The sequence below is a fragment of the Saccopteryx leptura genome, chromosome 2 (genome assembly GCF_036850995.1).
Source record: "Saccopteryx leptura isolate mSacLep1 chromosome 2, mSacLep1_pri_phased_curated, whole genome shotgun sequence".
In the NCBI taxonomy this organism is placed as follows: Eukaryota; Metazoa; Chordata; class Mammalia; order Chiroptera; family Emballonuridae; genus Saccopteryx; species Saccopteryx leptura.
Genome location: NC_089504.1, coordinates 337,432,340 through 337,451,843, shown reverse-complemented (window position 1 = coordinate 337,451,843; position 19,504 = coordinate 337,432,340). Strand labels below are relative to the sequence as shown.

The following is a 19,504-nucleotide window of genomic DNA, read 5'->3' as shown; positions in this document are numbered from 1 at the left end:
AAAACAGCAGGACACCAACATGGTCGTGAAGAAGGTGGGCAGAAGAAATAATGACCACAGGCACTGAGCTAGGTCTTCATATATTCTCTCCGGTCCTCATACAGTCCCACAAATAGGGACTGTGGTCCTCATTTTACAGCTAAGGAAACTCAGGTCCATCCATCATAATAAGTACCTTTTAAATTATCTGGGCCCTCAATTCTTCCACTAAGGCGGGGGTCCCCAAACTATGGCCCGCGGGCCACATGCGGCCCCCGCCGCACTTCCGGAAGGGGCACCTCTTTCATTGGTGGTCAGTGAGAGGAGCACAGGATGTGGAAACAAAGCACAGCATTGCTCACGTACAGTACTACTTCCGGTGACGAGGGACTCACGCGTCACGGCTCTGGAAGCGCGTCATATCACTTGTAAAGGCTAGCAGTAACAAATATGGAACCGGACATTGACCATCTCATTAGCCAAAAGCAGGCCCATAGTTCCCATTGAAATACTGGTCAGTAAAAAAAAAAAAAAAAAGAAAAAAAAAAAGAAAGAAATACTGGTCAGTTTGTTGATTTAAATTTACTTGTTCTTTATTTTAAATATTGTATTTGTTCCCATTTTGTTTTTTTACTTTAAAATAAGATATGTGCAGTGTGCATAGGGATTTGTTCATAGTTGTTTTTTTATAGTCCGGCCCTCCAACGGTCTGAGGGACAGTGAACTGGCCCCCTGTGTAAAAAGTTTGGGGACCCCTGCACTAAGGCCTCAGCCCTCACCAGACCCAATGGCCTATGTGGGAACTGAGCAATCATACAGACAGCTAACTCCAGTGAGGGTAGGGATGTGCTGGGGTCTGGCTGCCCATCCAAAACTCATCTGAGTCACACAGTCCCAGCTGCTAAGCCCTCCATAAGACCACCATCTGACTCCAGCCCCAGCCTGAGCTCTCACCCTCCTGGAGGCAGGAGAAGGTTGGGTGAGGAGTCAGGAGTTTCATGTTGGCCTGTGAACCCTGAGATGCACCTGGCATCCAAGTGGAGGTGTGGTACCAGCCATGGGTAGATGAGTCAGCCCTGTTCCTCCTGGCAGACCCTTGGCTCCTTCTCCCCTTTCTTTTCCTCCCGACCTTAGGTCTCACTGCCCACAACAGAGAAGTTTACCTGAAGGGAAAACAACTTTTCTCCTTTCCTCACACCCCACATCCAATGGGCTCTATTATCTAAATCCAGCCACTTCTCCACCATCCCTTCCTGCAACTGTCACTCCCTGAAAATGCCATGCCCCATCCCTGCATCTGTACTTAGGCCTTGTGCCTGGTAGATAATTGTGAATGGATAAATGGGGAGGGCTGGTGAAAGGGTGGGTGAGCAGATGGATGAAGAAATGGGTGGATGGGTAATGAATGGGTGAGTAGATGAGTCAATGAATGGACAGACAAGCAGGTGGATGGATGGATAGATGGATGGACAGGTAGATGTCTGAATGGAGAGGATGATGAATGTAATGGCTAAATGAATATATAAATAGATGCTATTGAATGGGCAGGTGGGTGGTTGGATGGATGGGGAGAGGGAAGAATGAGCAGCAGATGGGCGTTCTAGGAGACAGACCTTAGCTCATTGTGTAAAAGAGATTTCAGCCAGAGCCCTGTCCAGATGGAATGGTCTTGTCTTGAGTCCCCACCTCCTGGCAGGGCTGTTCTAGAGCAACATAAGCTCTGAATAGACCTCTATTCCCGTCAGTTTCTGTTTTGGTGTAAATCTGCCCTCTGCCTACCCTGTCCAGGTACTGGCCTTTGACTGAATCTCCCTGGGGACCACGTCCACTATAAGCCCAGGTGCGATCGATAAATACTTTTGGAGGAAGCTGGCAACCTTCTCTGAGTTTTGGGCAACAGCATGTTAGACTCAAGGTCTTAGATGAGAGGGAACACAGAAATTCTTATAGCTATAGCTCGGGCTAGGGCTGCCAGGAGGCCCACTCCTCTTGGATCACTGGAATTCAAATTTCTGGATCCTGAGCTGCTCTGTTCCCTTTGTCCCCAAGAGCATGCAGTTATGGACAACAGATCCCTAAACAACGACCACACGAGTGGCAGTCTGCAAGGTACTGGTGCTGTAAGCTATGGCTCTGGGGGAACCTCCAGGGATCAGAAAAGTACAAAGAATCCAACTCTAACTGGGGGGTGGTTACCCCACCAGGATACCCTGGAGAGAGCCAGCAGTCATGTCAACAACATGTTTACACAATTAATCATGGCTCTGGCCAGGTCTTTGTGCAGGAAGGATGAAGGAGGCAGTTAGCAGACCGAGAGGCTGGGAAGATGGGCAATCAGTCTCCCAGACAGAAGGAGGTTGGGCAGGCATCTTGGGACATCTTCCACTCTGGTGGATGAGATGTCTCAAGCCAGCCCGGCTGAGTCCCTGTCCCTGAACCCCCAAACTCAAGCCTGGCTTCTTCTTCTTCCTCTTTTTTTTTAAATTTTTATTTTTTTGAGAGGAGGGGAGATAAAGAGACAGAGGCTCGCATGCACGCCGACTGGGATCCAGTTTGGATCCCATTTGGGATCAATGCTCAAATCCACCGAGCTATTCCCAGTGCCCAGGGTGACACTCAAATCAATCAAGCCACTGGCTATGAGATAGGAAGAGAGAAAGAAGGGGGAGAGAGAAGAGAAGAAGGAGGGGGAAAGAAGCTGATGGTCACTTCTCATGTGTGCACTGACTGGGGATCGAACCTAGGACATCCGGACGCTGGGCTGGCACTCTCTCTACTGAGTCTGATTTTTTTTTTTTTTTTTGACAAAGACAGAGACAGTCAGAGAGAGGGACAGACAGGAAGGGAGATGAGAAGCATCAATTCTTCATTGAGGCATCTTAGTTGTTCATTGATTGCTTTCTCATGTACTTTGACCTGGGGGCTAGAGCAGAGCAAGTGACCCCTTGCTCAAGTCAGAGACCTTGGGGTCAAGCCAGTGACCTTTGGCTTCAAGCTAGCAACCTTTGGGCTCAAGCCAGCGACCATGGGGTCATGTCTATGATCCCATGCTCAAGCCAGTGACCCCGTGCTCAAGCTGGTGAGCCCGCACTCACGCTGGATAAGCCCATGCTCAAGACAGCGACCTCAGGGTTTTGAACCTAGGTCCTCTGCGTCCCAGTCTGACAGTCTATCCACTGCACCACCACCTGGTCAGGCAAAGCCTGGCTTCTTAAGTGGGCTGGATCACACTGTAATCAGGTTCTGTGTTTTCCCTTCATGTAAACTTCTCTGTTGTGGGCAGTGAGACCTAAGGTCGGGAGGAAAAGAAAGGGGAGAAGGAGCCAAGGGTCTGCCAGGAGGAACAGGGCTGACTCATCTACCCATGGCTGGTGCCACACCTCCGCTTGGATGCCAGGTGCACCTCTGGGTTCACAGGCCAACATGAAACTCCTGACTCCTCACCCAACCTTCTCCTGCCTCCAACTTTTCTCCTTTCCTCACACCCCACATCCAATGGGCTCTATTATCTAAATCCAGCCACTTCTCCACCACGGCCCCCCTGCTCCTGTCACCTGGATGAAGTGATGACCTCCCTACTGCTCTCCCTGCCTCCCCTCCCCACTCCCGCCCCTCCCCCTTCACTCACGGTCTGCTGTCCCCCTCCCGCCTCTGCCTGGATCAGCTACCCCCAGAGATCTGCCAGGTGCAGCCCCCACTTCATACCAGGCGCTCCTCCCTACATGTCCATCTATGACAGAAGAGGCCTTCCATGGTCATTCTAAACTCAAAAGATCTTCCATCGGTTTCTGTACTTTAGGTTTCTTCCTAGTACCCAGCTGACAGATAAGATGGCTACTCAGCCACCATCTTTCTTAAGAACAATGCAGGCCTCAAGGAGGAAGAAGGACATGCCTACTCAGTAAGCCGGCTCAGACCTCCATAGCAGCTGGGTGCTGATAAGGGACGATTGGATTAGGGTGCAGACAATTTTGACAACTGCGGCGCCACTCCAAGCAAAAACAGAAGAAGCAGTCTCGCAGCCGCCTTTGACCAAGGCCCTTTGACAAATCCATATAACCCCTGCCCCATCCCTCCCTCAGGGCTGACACCCTTTGCTGGTCCCAGCCCACTTGCATCCAGGCATTTTTAAAATAAACTTTCCTTGCCTGGCCTGTGGTGGCACAGTGGATAAAGTGTCAATCTGGAAACGCTGAGGTTGCCGGTTCAAAACCCTGGGCTTGCCTGGTCAAGGCACATACGGGAGTTGATGTTTTCTGCTCCTCCCCCCTTCTCTCTCTCTCTCTCTCTCCCCTCTCTATAATGAATAAATAAAATCTTTATAAAATTTTTTTTTTAAATAAAATAAACTTTCCTTTTGGAAGACACTAGCCCCGTGTTTTTGGCTCGGCCCACAGTTTCTGCCTTTCACTAACACCACCCAGTATAATTTTGATTCCTTTGCATGTCTCTCCTCCGACCCCATCAGAATGCAAGTTCCAGGCCACTCCTGTTCCCCAATACCTGGAAGAATTTGGGCGTATAATAGGTAAGCAAGTTGTTAAGGGGAAAAACAAAATTTTAAATCCTGGGAACATATATTAAGACAACCACCCAATGCAAAAGGTATTTTCCATTAAGACTACTTCATAAAAATGTCGGCGCATTTACCCAATCATGTGGGGGTGGGGAGCACAGCAGTGAACCGAGCACGACATTCTCTGTTTCCCGGCCAGCAGGCATGTTCTTCCCCATCCTGCCTGGGGCTGGTTCACCCACTTTAACTGTCCATCCCAACCGGATGTCAGCCTCCCCTGGTGAGACTGCTAAGGGCCTGGGTGGGGAAGACCACTGGGTGGGCCAAAGGGGCCACTGCAGCCTGGAGGCAGAGGAGCCCCCACATACACATTCACTCCAGGGCTAGGGTTGAACCCATCTCCCAACTCTATATAAACGGAACCATTAACACGATGTTTCTTTCTGCACCAAGTCGCACGGGGTGGGGCACTTGGACAGGATCATTCTGTGGTTGCACTCATTCTGGGGTTGCACAGCTCCAAATCTTCCCTGCCCTCTGAGGCAGGGGTGACAATGCAGGTGGTGGGGGAGCCCCAGTCCATGGAAGGAGGAGCCGTTTCTCAGCCACTGACCCCCCACCCACCAGGCTCGCGGGTTCCTGGCTCCTGCCCACCGACCTGGGGGACATGCAGAAATTCTCCACTCAGCCTCTCTCCTGGCTCCGCCCCTTCTGCCACCAGCCACGGGCTGAGGGCTCTTCCCTCTGCCCTGCTTGCACCACCAACCTACTTCCACCACCAACCTCATCTCCTTTCTCCTTCTTTGCTTCTTTGGTTCTCTTCCTAAAATTGGGGAAGTTTCCTGGGCTTCAGAAGCAGGCCTTGGTCTAAGAGCTGCTCTGCCTGATGCCCACCTGGCGACCCAGGCCCTTTGGCGTCCACCTGTAGAAGGGTGAACGCCCAGCACCGAAGGAGCTCAGTCGATGGTTTGAGATTCTCCACCTGCTAAAACCCTATCCAAGGGCATCCTGCTATTTGGAAGGCCTGATGCAGAACTCACCGAGGGAGGCACAGAGGATACCTGCCCCCCAAGCTCTCCCCAACTCGGAAGTTCCTCCTTCTCTAGAACCCAGTGTCTTGAGAACAAAGCTATAACCCAGAGACATTTTGTCACGTGGATTCCAGGCGCATCAGGCATGTGGACCAGACTGTGGGCTTTCTTCACGTGCCCTTCCTCCCAGCACAGCCAAATTGTGGTGCAGGCACACCAGAGGCCTGAGGGTGCTGGTGTCCCTTCCAGGGCTTGCCCCTCCCCGCCCCGTGTCCAGAGCGTGGTGCCTCTGCTCACCCCCTACTCCCGCAGGACCGCAGCCTCAGACCCCGCTGTCAGGGACCTCCAGCCTGGGTTGGGACCGCAGCCTCAGACCCGCAGGACCGCAGCCTCAGACCCCGCTGTCAGGGACCTCCAGCCTGGGTTGGGACCGCAGCCTCAGACCCGCAGGACCGCAGCCTCAGACCCAGGGGGACAGAAACCCAGGCGGCAGAAGGTCTCTTTGGGCCCACTCCTGTCCCGCTCTCCACTCACGGGCCATAGGCACCCCAACCCTTCCTGCCAGGCACACAGAACCTGAGCCTTCCTTCTGTTCTCTCAGCTCTGTCACCTGTACCAGGTCCCCATTAGGGCAGGGCACACAGAAACCACCTGTTCTCCAAGAGAACCTTAAATCCTACAACTCAGGAGTGACTTCCTGGCCCATCAATTTCTGCACCCCCTGCCACTGCCCGGGTCAGGACTCTCCTCCTCTCTGACCATGTGTCACAGTCCCCTCCCGGGTCCAGCATACACAGATGATCTTGCGACCTGAATTTCATCCACAGAGAACAGCCGAACCTCTCCGGATCTGGCCCTGCCTTCCCTTCGAGCCTCTCCTCCCGTCCCTTCCCCACTTCCCAAGCTCCAGCCACAGATGCAGGGACACGGTTACTTCATCCTCAGCAGCCAATCCCCCTCCTTCTGCGCAGAACCCAGCTTTTAGTTCAGGGTTATCTGGCAGCCCAGGAATCCCAGAGGTGGACCCCTGCCTCGGGGCTGGCTCCTAATCAGCCTCAGACCATTCGACACCCCAACCCCTTCGCCAGTTCAGACCCCAGGCTGAAGCCAGACAGGACCAGCATCTCTCTCATGACAGCCATTCATCCAGAGGGGACATAGGGACTAAAGGGAGCCCAGACGGGGCCTTCATTTCATCTGCTTAACAACAAGGAGGTACGGTATTCCAGTACTTCTGGCTGAGTTACCTTCCCAAATAAGCCACAACCCCTTCGGGATGTTGGAGTGGACCTGCATTCCCAGCAGAAAGGACATGCCCACAGCTCAGGGACAATGATGCTGTGTTAATCGATGACAGACACACCACTCCACTACTTCTGTTCCCATTTCTCTAGCAAGAAGGATGGTCTTCAAACCGGAAACGGGAGCATATATAACAGGAGAATGCAGCCCAGGATATCTCTGGCTGCTTTCAATGCTTTTCACTCCCAGGCTGCTGGGAGGATACAAGAGGGGCTGGCCAGGAGGGTGGGCTGGGAACACCAGGGACTGGGCCCAGATCTTCACCTCCCATGCCTGGAAACCCCCTGCTCGGAACAGCCTCTCAAAGATGCTTCCAAGTGTTTAGAAAATAATAACAACAGCAGCGGCCACTCTGGACTAAGCACTTTACATGTCTTGATCTGTTCACGCCCCACAAGAACCCTATGGAATAGGAGCTATTATCACCCCATTTTATGGATGAGTAGAGAGATTGGGTAAAATAAAAAGACATCCAAGGTTAACACGGGCTCCAGGCACTGGGCCATCATTTTATGTCCATGTCACAGTGGACTCAGTCTCACTGCATCACAGCTCAGGCTTAGGACAGTCCCCCCTACCATCTGTGCATTCTTTAAAAGGCCAAGCTTTCTGTGTCACACATTACTCATGTTTCCATCCAATTTCCTTTTCTTTTCTGCTAGGATCCTTAAGTCAATAAATTACGGGGCTATCCAAGACCAGCCTCATAGCATTATTATTAACTGACGTCCATACTTTATTCAGACTTGCTTAGTTTTTACCGAATATTCTCTCCTTGCCCCAGGACACTGTGCAGGACGCCACGCTACATTTAGCTGCCATGTCTCCTTAGGCTCTGCGTGACCGGGAGAGTTTCTCAAAACTTTCTTTGGTTTGATGACCTTGACACATCCGAGGAGTACAAATCAGATGTTTTGCAGAATATTTCTGTTGGGATTTATCTGCTGTTTTTTTGATGACTAGACTGGGGTGATGGTTTGGGGAGGAAGATCACAGAGGTAAACGGCCATTCTCGTCACATCCTATGCTCTTGACTTATGTCTGTTGTTGACTTTGACCCCTGGCCAAGGCAGTGCTCTTCCGGCTTCGCCACTAGTTCCTCCTTCCCCACTTTCTACCCTGTGCTCTCCAGAAGGACATCACCGTCACATCTGACACTCACGGGGTAGAAATGTATATGCTTCACCTCCTTGATGAGGAGTGTATAGAAGTTATTTTCATTTCTTCTGTACAAGAGTTTGTTAGTGTATTTATTTATTCATTCATTGAATCACTTATGTATATCAGTATGGCCTCATGAATATTTATTGTATACTTTGAGACCGGGTATGTTTTGATTTTTTTTTCTTTTTTCTTTTTATCTACATCAAGAAGTCACCACAGTCAAGATACATTCCAAAGTTTCTTGAAGCCCTTTTGTAATCCTTCCCTTCATGTTTTGATTTTTGCAAAGCATTTGATGTTGGTATCCCTGGCTTTCTGAGAGTAGTTGGTAAAAGGTGGATAACTGGCATTCAGTGAACCCCATACCTAACAAACGGTAGTTGTCTGCCCTGTGGTTGGGAAATCAAAGTCTCTATCTGGTTTATCAACAAGTGAAATAGGAACTGTCGAGTACATAGCATTTGGGAAGGATCCCTACCTGCAGGGAAATGACAACCCTATTGGGTAATACATAAGTGAATTCGGTGTGTAGTGAGTAAGAATGCAAAATGTGTTTTTATGAGTCGCAATGATACACGGTGAGCAGAGCGGCCCTAGGAGGCCCTGTCCGTGGTCCTGCCCTGTGTTTATAATCAGCCTTGCGAATTCCAACAGAAAGAGCAGCTTCCCCAACCTGCTGGCAGCAGAGCACCTGAGAGCGACAGAGGTAGAATTTGACGTTCTTGCTTGTGTCTTTTTCAATGGAACGAAATGAGTAAGATGAAATTTAGTAGGAATAGGGCCAAGTAACAGGTTTGGAGTCAAGAAGTTATTGACACAAACGACAGACTTGATCTCTTCAACAGTCACGGTTATTAAAAAAAAAGAATTGTGTTTGAGTAAGAGAAGACCTTAGGGTCACAACTGAATGCATCGCACAGTTCCACAGTTCTGGAGAGAAAACTGGTTCAACCAAAGCAACAAAAATAAACATGTTGGGGCCAAACAGGAAATCTGAATAAAGTCTGCATATTAAATGCCATGAGAATTTATTGAAGCAGAAAAGTGCTAATCCTTTACTAGGGAAGAAAATCAGGCTACAAAACAGTGTGCACAGCATGATCTCATCTTATAGAGAAAAATCTACATGTGAGCAAAGAAATAGCTCTGGAAGCATGTGACCAAGGTGTCACAGTGGGGCTCCCTGGGAGATGGGAACATAATACTTTTATTTTGAATTGTCTATGTTTCTAATTTTCTACAGTGCTTATAAACTGCTTCTGCAAGGATATAAGATTATGCTTTAAATAGAAGGAAATCACTGACCCTCCTCCAGGATGGAGAGAATCCTGCTTGGCAGGGGTTTCTAAGAAGCTCCCTGGGGGTTTTAGTCGCCAGAAACTTAATACGAGTGGAAAGTATGGTGCACCATTCAAAAGGCAGCCTCACCCTGAGCCATCTGCGGGTGTGTGCGTGTGCGTATGCGTGTGCGTGTGCATGTGCATGTTGGGGCTGAAACGATCCTGTGGGGTCTCCTGGTCTAGCCCCTCCATGTTATTACTAGGAAAACTGAGTCACACAATTAGTGAATGGCAGTTCCCGTGCCAGAAGCCATTAGTTTGGCCTCTGTTGGGTCATACGGGATGTCTGGGGGCTCCAGGAACAGGGGGTTTGGGGGCCTGCAGAAGGGAAGATGGGTGGGAAGGAGTGAAGGGCATGGGAGCATGGTTTTCAAACATTTAAAGGCTGCCTCGTAGAAGACAGACCCGTGTGATTCCCTGTGTGGCACCTGGATGACTAAGTGACAAGCAGGTTTGTCTCAAGAGGATATAAGGGAGAGGGTTCTAATAACAGGAGCTGTCCTTGGGGATAAGGTGGTGGGGTGTTGGGGCCTCAGAGCTGACCCTCCGTGGCCCTGGCCAGAGATTGTGGGAAAGCCCTTCCGACCACTGAGGCTCTGTGGTTCTGGAACTCCAGGTTCCAGCCAGAGCCAGTGGCCTCTTCTTCCCTGCAGCCAATGTCCTGAGAGGAAGGAGCTGGGCTCACTCCATGCCAGGGGGCTGCTCAGCCTGCTGCAGGGGAGGGCAGGGGCTTGGTCACCCTAGTGGAAAGAGAAGGATCATGGTGACTACAGGAAAATGTCCCTGAGCAAAGCCCGGAAGGACAGCTCGGTGGGCTATGTTCTGCAGAACGACTTCGTGGGTTCCAATGGAACCGCAGTTAACTGATCATCCTGGGATGGGGCACCTGAGTTCTCAAACTTGACACCTGCCTCATTCTCTTCCACCTACTGCTCCCTGGGACCACCAGGTCGAGCATGTCCAGCCGCCAGGGAGAGATGACTATCTCTCATTTCCCACTTGTAGGTGACAGGAGGCGAGAAGCCAATCTAGCCATGTCCCGGCTTCTCCCATGTTCAGAAATGCTAGGCCTAGGCAGTCCCAGGAACAGAATGTCAGCCAGTGCCCATCTGAGGCCTGTGGCCCCATCTCCCCATGCACAGCCTAAGACCTTAGGTGGCCTCGGAAACTCACTATGTAAGGCTCTGTCCTTTGACCATTTTACAGTTCACAGTAGGATAAGGGTAGAGATGCTCACCTGCCAGGTGGGTGCCTTCCCTTCCCCTTAAACCTAGACACCAGTGCCAGTTCCCACGGCACGAGAGGACACTGATCTAGGAGGCAGTTAGTGATATTTCCCAGCCCACTCCATCGCAGCACCCACCCTTTGATTTCAGCCCTGATAACAAACAACGTAACTTCTGCTTTCCCCAAACAGACGCAGGCCCAGCCCAGGACACACTGCTCAGCTGCTGCTCCCCAAGGCTGGCTCTGGCAGATCTGTCGCAGCCAACACAACCAGCTGCCAGCCAGGCCTGCCCATCAGTTTGATTGGGGATGGGGTAGTCACCAAGCAGGCACAAGTGCTGAGAATCCAGGATGGCCACAAGCAGACACCTCCTTCTGTGTTCTAGGCACAGGGGCGCAGGCAGGAGCCGCGGCTGCTGAGTGCCCCTCGCTGTTCTCTCCAGCCCTTGGCTAGGCCCAGCCAGGCGCACTCCTCCCACCGCGTCCTGGAATTCCGTGCACACAGACCTCTGCGTCTTAGTCATCACAGGACGGGAAGGGCAGGGGTCTTGAGGCCAGGTTCTGACAGTTCCTTCCCCCAAACATCCAGTGGGCTGCCGACCGGTCCGAGGGACCAGCACTGCGGGGCAGGGAAGATGGGCAGAGAGGCCAACCTGGGCGTGACGTGTGCCGCTCGCAGCACCGCGCTAATGGTGGAAAGCGAGACTCCAACAGGGCAGGGGTGCCCGAGGTCCTCAGCTCGGGCAGGGACCGGAGGTGGCACTGGCGGGAGTCCCCGGGAGGGAAGCCCCCGCCTCCGGCAGAAGAAACGGCTGGGCAGCTGGAAGGGGAATGGAGGGGGTTCCGAGGCTGGTGGGGGAGGAGAGCAGTGGGGGTGCGCAGATGCCCAGGGGCCCCCCTACCTACCTCCTCGCCCTGGCCGAAGCGCAGGCCGAGCGCCGCGACGCGCTCCACGCGCAGGAAGCCGTCGGGGTCGCGGCCGCACACCTCGAACACCTGGCGCAGGCGGCGCACGGAGCGCAGCAGAGCCGCGGGGGCGCCCGCCCAGCCCGCGCCGCCCGCCATCCGGGCCGGCCCCGCAGCTAGCCCGAGCCCCGCGCCGCCCGCCGCGTCCGCTGCCGCCCGCCCCGCGCCGCCGCCGCCGCCGCCGCCATCACCGCGCGCCCGCCGGGGCCGCCGGCCGCCCGCGTGGGTCTGCGCCGCGCAGCCTCCCTCCGCCCGGGGGCGGCGGCCGTGTCAGGCGCGGCGCCGCAGCTCTGGGCGGGCGGGCGCGCGGGGCGGGAGGCGGCGGCGGCGGCGGCGCGGAGACTGCAGACAAAAGGAGCCGCGCTGTTCAGAGGGGGGCAGTTGCGTGGGCTGGCAGACCCCCCTCGCGCCCCGTGCCGACCCCACGGCCTCTGTTGACTCAGTTTCCCTCGGCGAACACCATTCTTCTCCTCCCCTGGAAAACCCGGAGGGTAGGGGCAGGACAAGTGTCCCAAAAGTCAGAGCTGCCCAAGGGCCCCGCCCTTCCTCTGGAGAACTCAGGTGTGAGGCCCGAGCCCAGGACCACCAGCACCAGAGTCCAAAGCCTCTCAGCAGCCCTCACTCAGTCTCCCTACCCATGGCCAAACCACCTCTGCACCCTGTGGGTATGGAGCTCTCAGTGTGCCCGAGAGCTTCATACTGTAGTGTGTTCGGTTGTTACAGCCATCTCCAAGGAAGCTGAAACCCAGAGAGGTTGAACTATTTACCCTAAGCCACACAGCTTGTGAGAGGCTGGGCCAGGATTTCCGATCTGGATAGTCTGACTCCCTACTCTTAACCTTCTCTGTGTTGCCTTGGAAAGAACAGTCTCCAGACCTAGCACCACATAGTCCTCCTCCCAGCATTCTAGGTCCAGCTCTGGGCTGGGGAAGGGTGCAGAGAGGAGGAGCAGAGACCCTGAGACAGGTGAGGTAGAGAGAAGATGAGACAGGCAAGAGCAGGGAGAAGCTAGGGACTTCCCCTCGGCTTGCTTTTGCAGGTCCCAACAGCTTATAGAGGTTCCCTTCCTTCCTTGAGTTCCCACCCTCACCCCTCCCTGGGAGTCCGAGAGGCCCAGTCTCAGAGGCCAGGACAGAATCTGGCCTAAGGGCTGGCAGCAGCCTCCATCCCTGGACCTTAGCCTCCTCCCGGGAGTGCTCAGCTGAGCCTTGATCACAGCCGCTCAGGACAACACCCAACTCTGCCAGGGGGCCCCGCAGGACCTGGCCTGGCTCTCCTCTCCTCCCTCTACCTTTGTTGCTCAGCATATCAGACCCTGTGGCACCAGCTGCCCCAACCCCCAAATAGGCCTCCTCCATTTATGCTTTCCAGCTTAGTTCAGAGGTTTCCTCCTCTGGGAAGCCTTCCTTGATGGCACTCCCTCTCACCTATTAGTCTTGAGTTCTGGTCCCTTCTTCCGGATACCTATTTAGTTTTCTAATTCTCTGGTGGAGTGCCCATGCCCTCAACCATGCTGGGACACCCTCCAGGCAGGATGTGTCTTAATCAGCTTCTTGTCCCTAATCTACAGCCAAGAGGGGGTCCAGAGGAAGTCCCTGCTGAGAGAAGATGGGGCTCTGCCTCATCAGCTTCAGGAGCCAAGAGCCATGCAGGGACGCAGACAGGGACCCCAGGGTATGCTGGGGCCCTGTTCTGTGCACGAGCTGTGTGGCCTCTCCTCTCTGGGCCGCAGTTTCCACCTCTGTGGTCTGCTAACCCCCAGTATGTATATCCTACACAGCAGACACCATGTGCTTTTCCGATGGAGTGCCAGGTCCCCTCTTCTCCAGGGCCCAGCGCCAGGAATAAATTTGGGCGTTAGCTGCCCTTTCCCCCACTGATCCTTTAATTCCTACAGGGGCACCCCCCACCTCCCACACACAAAGAGAGATCTGTGAGCTGAGGAGTGGTGAGTCTAAGATGTGGGAAAGCAGTAAAGGGGGTGGTCTGGGTGGGGGTGCGACCAGGAAGAAGAGTGCAGTCTTCTCAGCTCGCTGGATGCTCCTCAGCAGGAAACCAGTTTCCTCGCCTCAGTTTCCTCACACACACGATGGGGATAATAGCGGTAGCCCTCTTAGGGTGACTGGAGCTTGGAGCTAATGTATGCATTCCTTCCCCTTGCACCTGTCCTGTGGCAGAAGCAATTAGGGGGAGCAGGGGAACAGGGAAGAGACTGGTGGCTGGAGGTGTCCAGCCAGCCAGCTGGTGGGAGGTAAGGAGAGGAAGCTGGGCCTGCCCTGTCCAGAGGCCTCATATTCATTCCTGCAAAGTCAGCTCATGCCCATTTTCTCCCACCCAAGAGGCTCAACACAGCAAGGAGATGGGCAGAAGCTAGGGCTACCCCCTGTTAATTGCCTCTCAAATCCCCCAACACTGGGGACCAGGGGAGCTTGAAGACCTCAGCCCCCTGAGCTGGCAGAGGTGGGTGCCTCAGATCTGAGCGTGAACAGACGCTAAGTGAACCTAGACCAAAGCCCAAGGCAGATTTGTGGTTCTTCGAAAGACAGACTTACATCAAATTCAAAAGTCCCTTCCTCGGGGAAGCTCTGCCTGACCCTTGTGACCAGGTTCCTCTCGGCAATTTTATCTCTGTTGAGCAATGATTTGATGGCTGCCTGTCTCCCCTACAAGATGTTGCCTTGGGGCTGGCTCTGTTGCTCACCACGTGCTCCGGGGCCAGCAGGCACTATCACAGACACTCTTCTGGCTGTCACATTCCTTCTGTGGAGGACAGAGGAGAGCAGCCACAGACCGTGTTCCTGCTGAGCTCACGACATCATGTAGTCTGTGCTGAAGCTCAGGCTCCGGGAGCACCGAAGGGCCCTCTTAGCGCTTAGAAGGACCCTTTGAGATGATGCAATCTCCAGGGTTCCCAGGTTGTTAGACTGGACCTGGATCCAGATCCCTAAGGCTCCCAACTCCCTGATCTGAGAGCTCCTAGGACACCCCCAGCACATGCATTGAGACACCCACAGCAGGCCCAGCTGCATGCTGGGAACCTTGTGGCGGGGGCTCTAGAACTGTGAGAGACTGTTTGTTGTTTTAAGGCAGCAAGTTTGTGGTAGTTTGTCACAGTGGCCACAGAAAACCAATATGTATGGGATAAATATGTGGAAGTTATAAAAGGTAATTATGAGTCAGACTTTGGCCTGACCTGTGTTGAAGCAGTGGATAAAGTGTCAACCTGGAGTGCTGAGGTTGCCGGTTTAAAACCCTGGGCTTGACCCGTCAGGCACATATGAAAAGCAACTACTACGAGTTGATGCTTCCTGCTCCCCTTCTCTTTCTCTAAAATCAATAAATAAAATTTTAAAGAGAGAGAGAGAGCGAGAGAGCCAGGCTTTGAAATCCCCAACAACTGAGCTGCTGAGCTGGTCACCAATGTCTGCTGCCCATTTAGCCCTATGACTCTGAACAACTGGATCTCTGGACCTCAGTTTTTCTATCTGTAAAGTGGGGACAGTAGTTCTGACCTTGTAGAGGTCCTACAGGGTTTTCATGAGCAAATGAACATAACATGCCAGACATGTGCTGGTTTCTACTGTGTCAGCACAGACAGGTTTAGAACCAGACGGAGAGGGGAAGCATCTCTGATTTTCATCTGTGGGGCTTGACTTCATTATCCATGTTGTCTGGAACTGGGGCAGGAGTCACTTTCTTCTTTTTCTTTCTTTCTTTTTTTTTTAGATTTTATTTATTCATTTTAGAGAGAGGAGACAGAGAAGGGAGGGAGGAGCAGAAAGCATCAACTCCCATATATGCCTTGACTAGGAAAGCCCTGGGTTTTGAACCGGCAACCTCAGTGTTCCAGGTCAATGCTTTTACCCACTGCGCCACCGCAGGTCAGGCCAGGATTCACTTTCTTGCTGCTCTCACCTGCTGGTGTTTTTTTTCTTTTCTTTTCTTTTGTTTTTTCTTTTTTTCTTTCTTTCTCTCTCTCTCTCTCTCTCTCTCTCTCTCTCTCTCTCCCACTCTCTCTCTCTCTCTCCCTCTCTCTCTCTCTCTCCCCCATGAATAATTATCGCTCTGGAGAGGAAGAAAGTGGTGTGGACCCATCTGCCTTCTCACCTGCCCTGTAAAATGCTTTGCCAGCAGAGCTTGCCTGCAGACGCCGTGGCGCGGCTCGGGGTGCCCAGGGTGAGCAGAGCATTTTGAAATCTTCACCTTCCTCATTGGGAGGGGTGCCTGAGAAGCCAGAGGTTTTACTTACCTCAGGTGACCACCCAGAACCTTCTCTGACCCTCAGAAGGGAGCTGGATGAACTGATAGCTAATGTTTCTTCCAGGATTCCAAGAAGAATGCTAACACCTTACTTATGTTGGGGTCCAAATTCTTTCATCAGATGCAGAAATGGCTACTAAAAGTGGCTTCTGGCCAGGCCACCAGCATTTACCTCCAGGTTCCTTACGGTTTGGGATCAGTCTCTTGCTCCCACTCACCTGCCTGAAGTTTACTTGAATCTGGGCCTTCCCGTGCTTCCAGCCTTCTCTGCTGCCCCCTGCTGCCGAAAAGGAAAACGTCTTTCGCATGGGCAGCAAGCAAGCAGGCCCTTTGCAGTCAGATCCCTGCCGGTGCCCTCGGCTCTGTGAGCTGCTGCAGACCAGTAACGCAACCTACCACGCTGTCACACACTTATTGAGCACTTTCTGTCTTCTGGGAGTCGTGGGTGGCATGGGTCTCGGTTCCAAGACAGTGACTCCACGTCAAGTTGATCAATGAAATGCCCAGCTTACCTTGCACATGCAGTTCCCTCTGCCTGGAATGTCCTCCCTTCCCCCACAGCCATTCTTTAAATACCTCCTCCTCCGAGAAGCCTTCTCTGAATGGGCTGCCCTCACCACTGTGCTCTTACAGAACTCCACATGGCCTCACCTAGAGTGAGTATTTTCATGATGCTCAGTGATGCTCTCCTTACCCCTTAAAGGCCCATGGACAAATTACAGGACACTTCCGTGCTTTACTTCCCTCACTCTAGAGCTCATTATAGCACCACCTCGTGGGGCTGTTGGAGGCTGCAGAGCGGACGAGTGGAAAGCCCTTGGTGCAGAGCCTGGCACGCAGCAGGCCTCGGTACGGGTCACTAGCAGTAGGGGCCAGAGGAAGGGGCTCCCCTGAGGAAGAAGAAACTGGAAAGGAAGTTGCCAAGGACCGAAGGTCCCCCTTCCAGCTGGGTCACCCAGGAAGATGGGCCCCCAATGGAAAATCTGTATTTAAAAGGTAAGTGTGAATATGTGCGCGCGCACACAGAATCACACTGTTGTCAGCCCATGAGAGCATGGCCCTGCCATTGATGTTAGCTCTCTCCTTGGTCTTGGGATCATCCCTCTAGCACTGGGGTCCTGAGGAACAGAGGCGGGGGGGGGGGGGGTCCTGCTATCTTAGTTTTATGATCCCTTGTCTCGCCCAGCTAGATTCCTAGATGCAGTATTTCTGGGCAATGGTGTGGATGTTTCTAAGGCTAGTGATAGAGAGATGAGGCTAAGTGTACCAGTGAGCCCACCACACCACACTCTTGACCCGCACCAAGTAGTGGTCAAGTACACCTCTGCTAACCTGACAGAGCAAAACGGTCTTCCCTTCCGCTGTGTTGGTTTGCATCTTTTGTTTACTAATGAGTGTGATGACCTTTTCCATCAGATAGTAATTCGCAGTTGGTCTACTATTCCCTTTCTGTGGGGTTTATTTCCTTTCCCAATTTTTTTTTTTTTCTACTTGGGCCTTTTCTTAAAATTGACCTCTTTGTAATGAGAGCTATTTCCCTGTTTGCTGTCCTTCAGATTTCAGCTGTTTGTTTGACACAGGGACATTTTAACCTATTAGGTAGTCAGCGTGTAATCTTTAGGATTTCTCCCACTGCTCTAGGTTTCCAAGCCCTTCCCCGTCGCGGGAGTCATTCATGTTCTTGGCCAGTATCTCCAGTTCCTCTGGCCTGAGGAGAAGAGCTCTTCCTGACCTTTGTGATTTTGTGCAGTTGCGTGACAAGTTCTGGCAGTGACTGTGACAGAAGTGATTGCGCATCTGGCCTTGGCCTTTAATTACTACTGTAAGACCCTCCAGATGCTGGGCCGTCCAATCTGGTAGCCACTAGCTGCATGTAACTATTTACATTTAATTTAATTTTATTTTTTCATTTTTTCCGAAGCTGGAAACGGGGAGGCAGTCAGACAGACTCCCGCATGCGCCCGACCGGGATCCACCCGGCACGCCCACCAGGGGGCGATGCTCTGTCCATCTGGGGCGTTGCTCTGTTGCATCCAGAGCCATTCTAGCGCCTGAGGCAGAGGCCACAGAGCCATCCTCAGCGCCCAAGCCATCTTTGCTCCAATGGAGCCTTGGCTGCGGGAGAGGAAGAGAGAGACAGAGAAGAAAGAGAGGGGGAGGGGTGGAGAAGTAGATGGACACCTCTCCTGTGTGCCCTGGCTGGGAATTGAACCTGGGACTCCTGCACGCCAGGCCGACACTCTACCGCTGAGCCAACCGGCCAGGGCCTACATTTAATTTTTTAAAAAATCAGTTCCTCAGTCTCAGAAGCCACATCCCAAGTGTCCGAGAGCCCCATGTGGCTGTGGCCACAATATTGGACAGTGGAGGTGTGACAATCCCATCATCCCAGTGCTGGGTGGCATCGTCCCATCTCTGCCCCTCTGTCCCTCTGGGGCCACAAGAACAGGGAGAGCAGAGCTGTTGTGGCTTTTAAGTCAATGAGATTTCAGGGTTACTGGTGCTTTTTATGAAAACCATAGCAGAATATGGGCCTTTTAGCCTGTTCCATTCTACTTATTTAGTCTGATTACTGTTATCATAGTTATAAGTATTTCAAAGTTTCTGTTTTGGCTCTGGCTGAGTAGCTCAGTTGGTTAGAGTGTCGACCCAATATGTCAAGATTGCAGGTTTGATCTCTGGTCAGGACACATGTAGAAATCATCAATGAATGCATAAATAAGTGGGACAAATTGATCTCTCTCTCTCCCCTTTCCTCTCTCTCTAAAATCAATCAATAATTTTTGTTTATCAAGGTAGAAAACTTTCCAACAATTAAGCTCCTAATTGTTTTTCTTTCTTAGTTTATAAAGTGAACCCTTGGATCATTTAGTTCGGACACACTCTCTCCCAATGAGAATCTTGACTGAAACTATGACATCAGCACACTCACTTGGGAAAACTGGAACACAACAGTATTTGGTTCCCCATCCAGGACCATGGTCGGCCTCCATCTCCTGGGCTCCTTTTTGCCCGCCCCCTCAGCCTCTGGGCTGTGCGGGTGGAATTAGTAGCAACAGGAGGAAAATAAAGACAAAATAGTGACTTTCTAAAGCAGGGGTTGGGAACCTTTTTGGCTGAGAGAGCCATGAACGCCACATATTTTAAAATGTAATTCTGTGAGAACCATACAACGACCCGTGTACGTTACACATTATCCAATAAAAATTTGGTGCCCTGGCCGGTTGGCTCAGTGGTAGAGCGTCGGCCTAGCGTGCGGAGGACCCGGGTTCGATTCCCGGCCAGGGCACACAGGAGAAGCGCCCATTTGCTTCTCCACCCCTCCGCCGTGCTTTCCTCTCTGTCTCTCTCTTCCCCTCCCACAGCCAAGGCTCCATTGGAGCAAAGATGGCCCGGGCGCTGGGGATGGCTCTGTGGCCTCTGCCTCAGGCGCTAGAGTGGCTCTGGTTGCAACATGGCGACGCCCAGGATGGGCAGAGCATCGCCCCCTGGTGGGCAGAGCGTCGCCCCTGGTGGGCGTGCCGAGTGGATCCCAGTCGGGCGCATGCGGGAGTCTGTCTGACTGTCTCTCCCTGTTTCCAGCTTCAGAAAAATGAAAAAAAAAAAAAAATTTGGTGTTGTCCCGGAGGACAGCTGTGATTGACCCCAGCCACCTGCAACCATGAACATGAGCGGTAGGAAATGAATGGATTGTCATATATGAGAATGTTTTATACATA

At 52.5% G+C, this 19,504-nt stretch overlaps 1 protein-coding gene across 1 annotated transcript in view; it reads right to left on the bottom strand.

The window, feature by feature from the left end:
* The window catches only part of RAB11FIP4 (RAB11 family interacting protein 4), a 119,160-nt gene extending 107,491 nt beyond the window's left edge, over positions 1–11,669 (bottom strand). The window contains exon 1 of the mRNA XM_066363770.1: positions 11,466–11,669. Coding sequence (XP_066219867.1) covers positions 11,466–11,624 — 159 coding nt within the window. The 5' untranslated portion in view covers positions 11,625–11,669. The remainder of the gene's footprint in view (positions 1–11,465) is intronic.
* Positions 11,670–19,504: the final 7,835 nt, after the last annotated feature.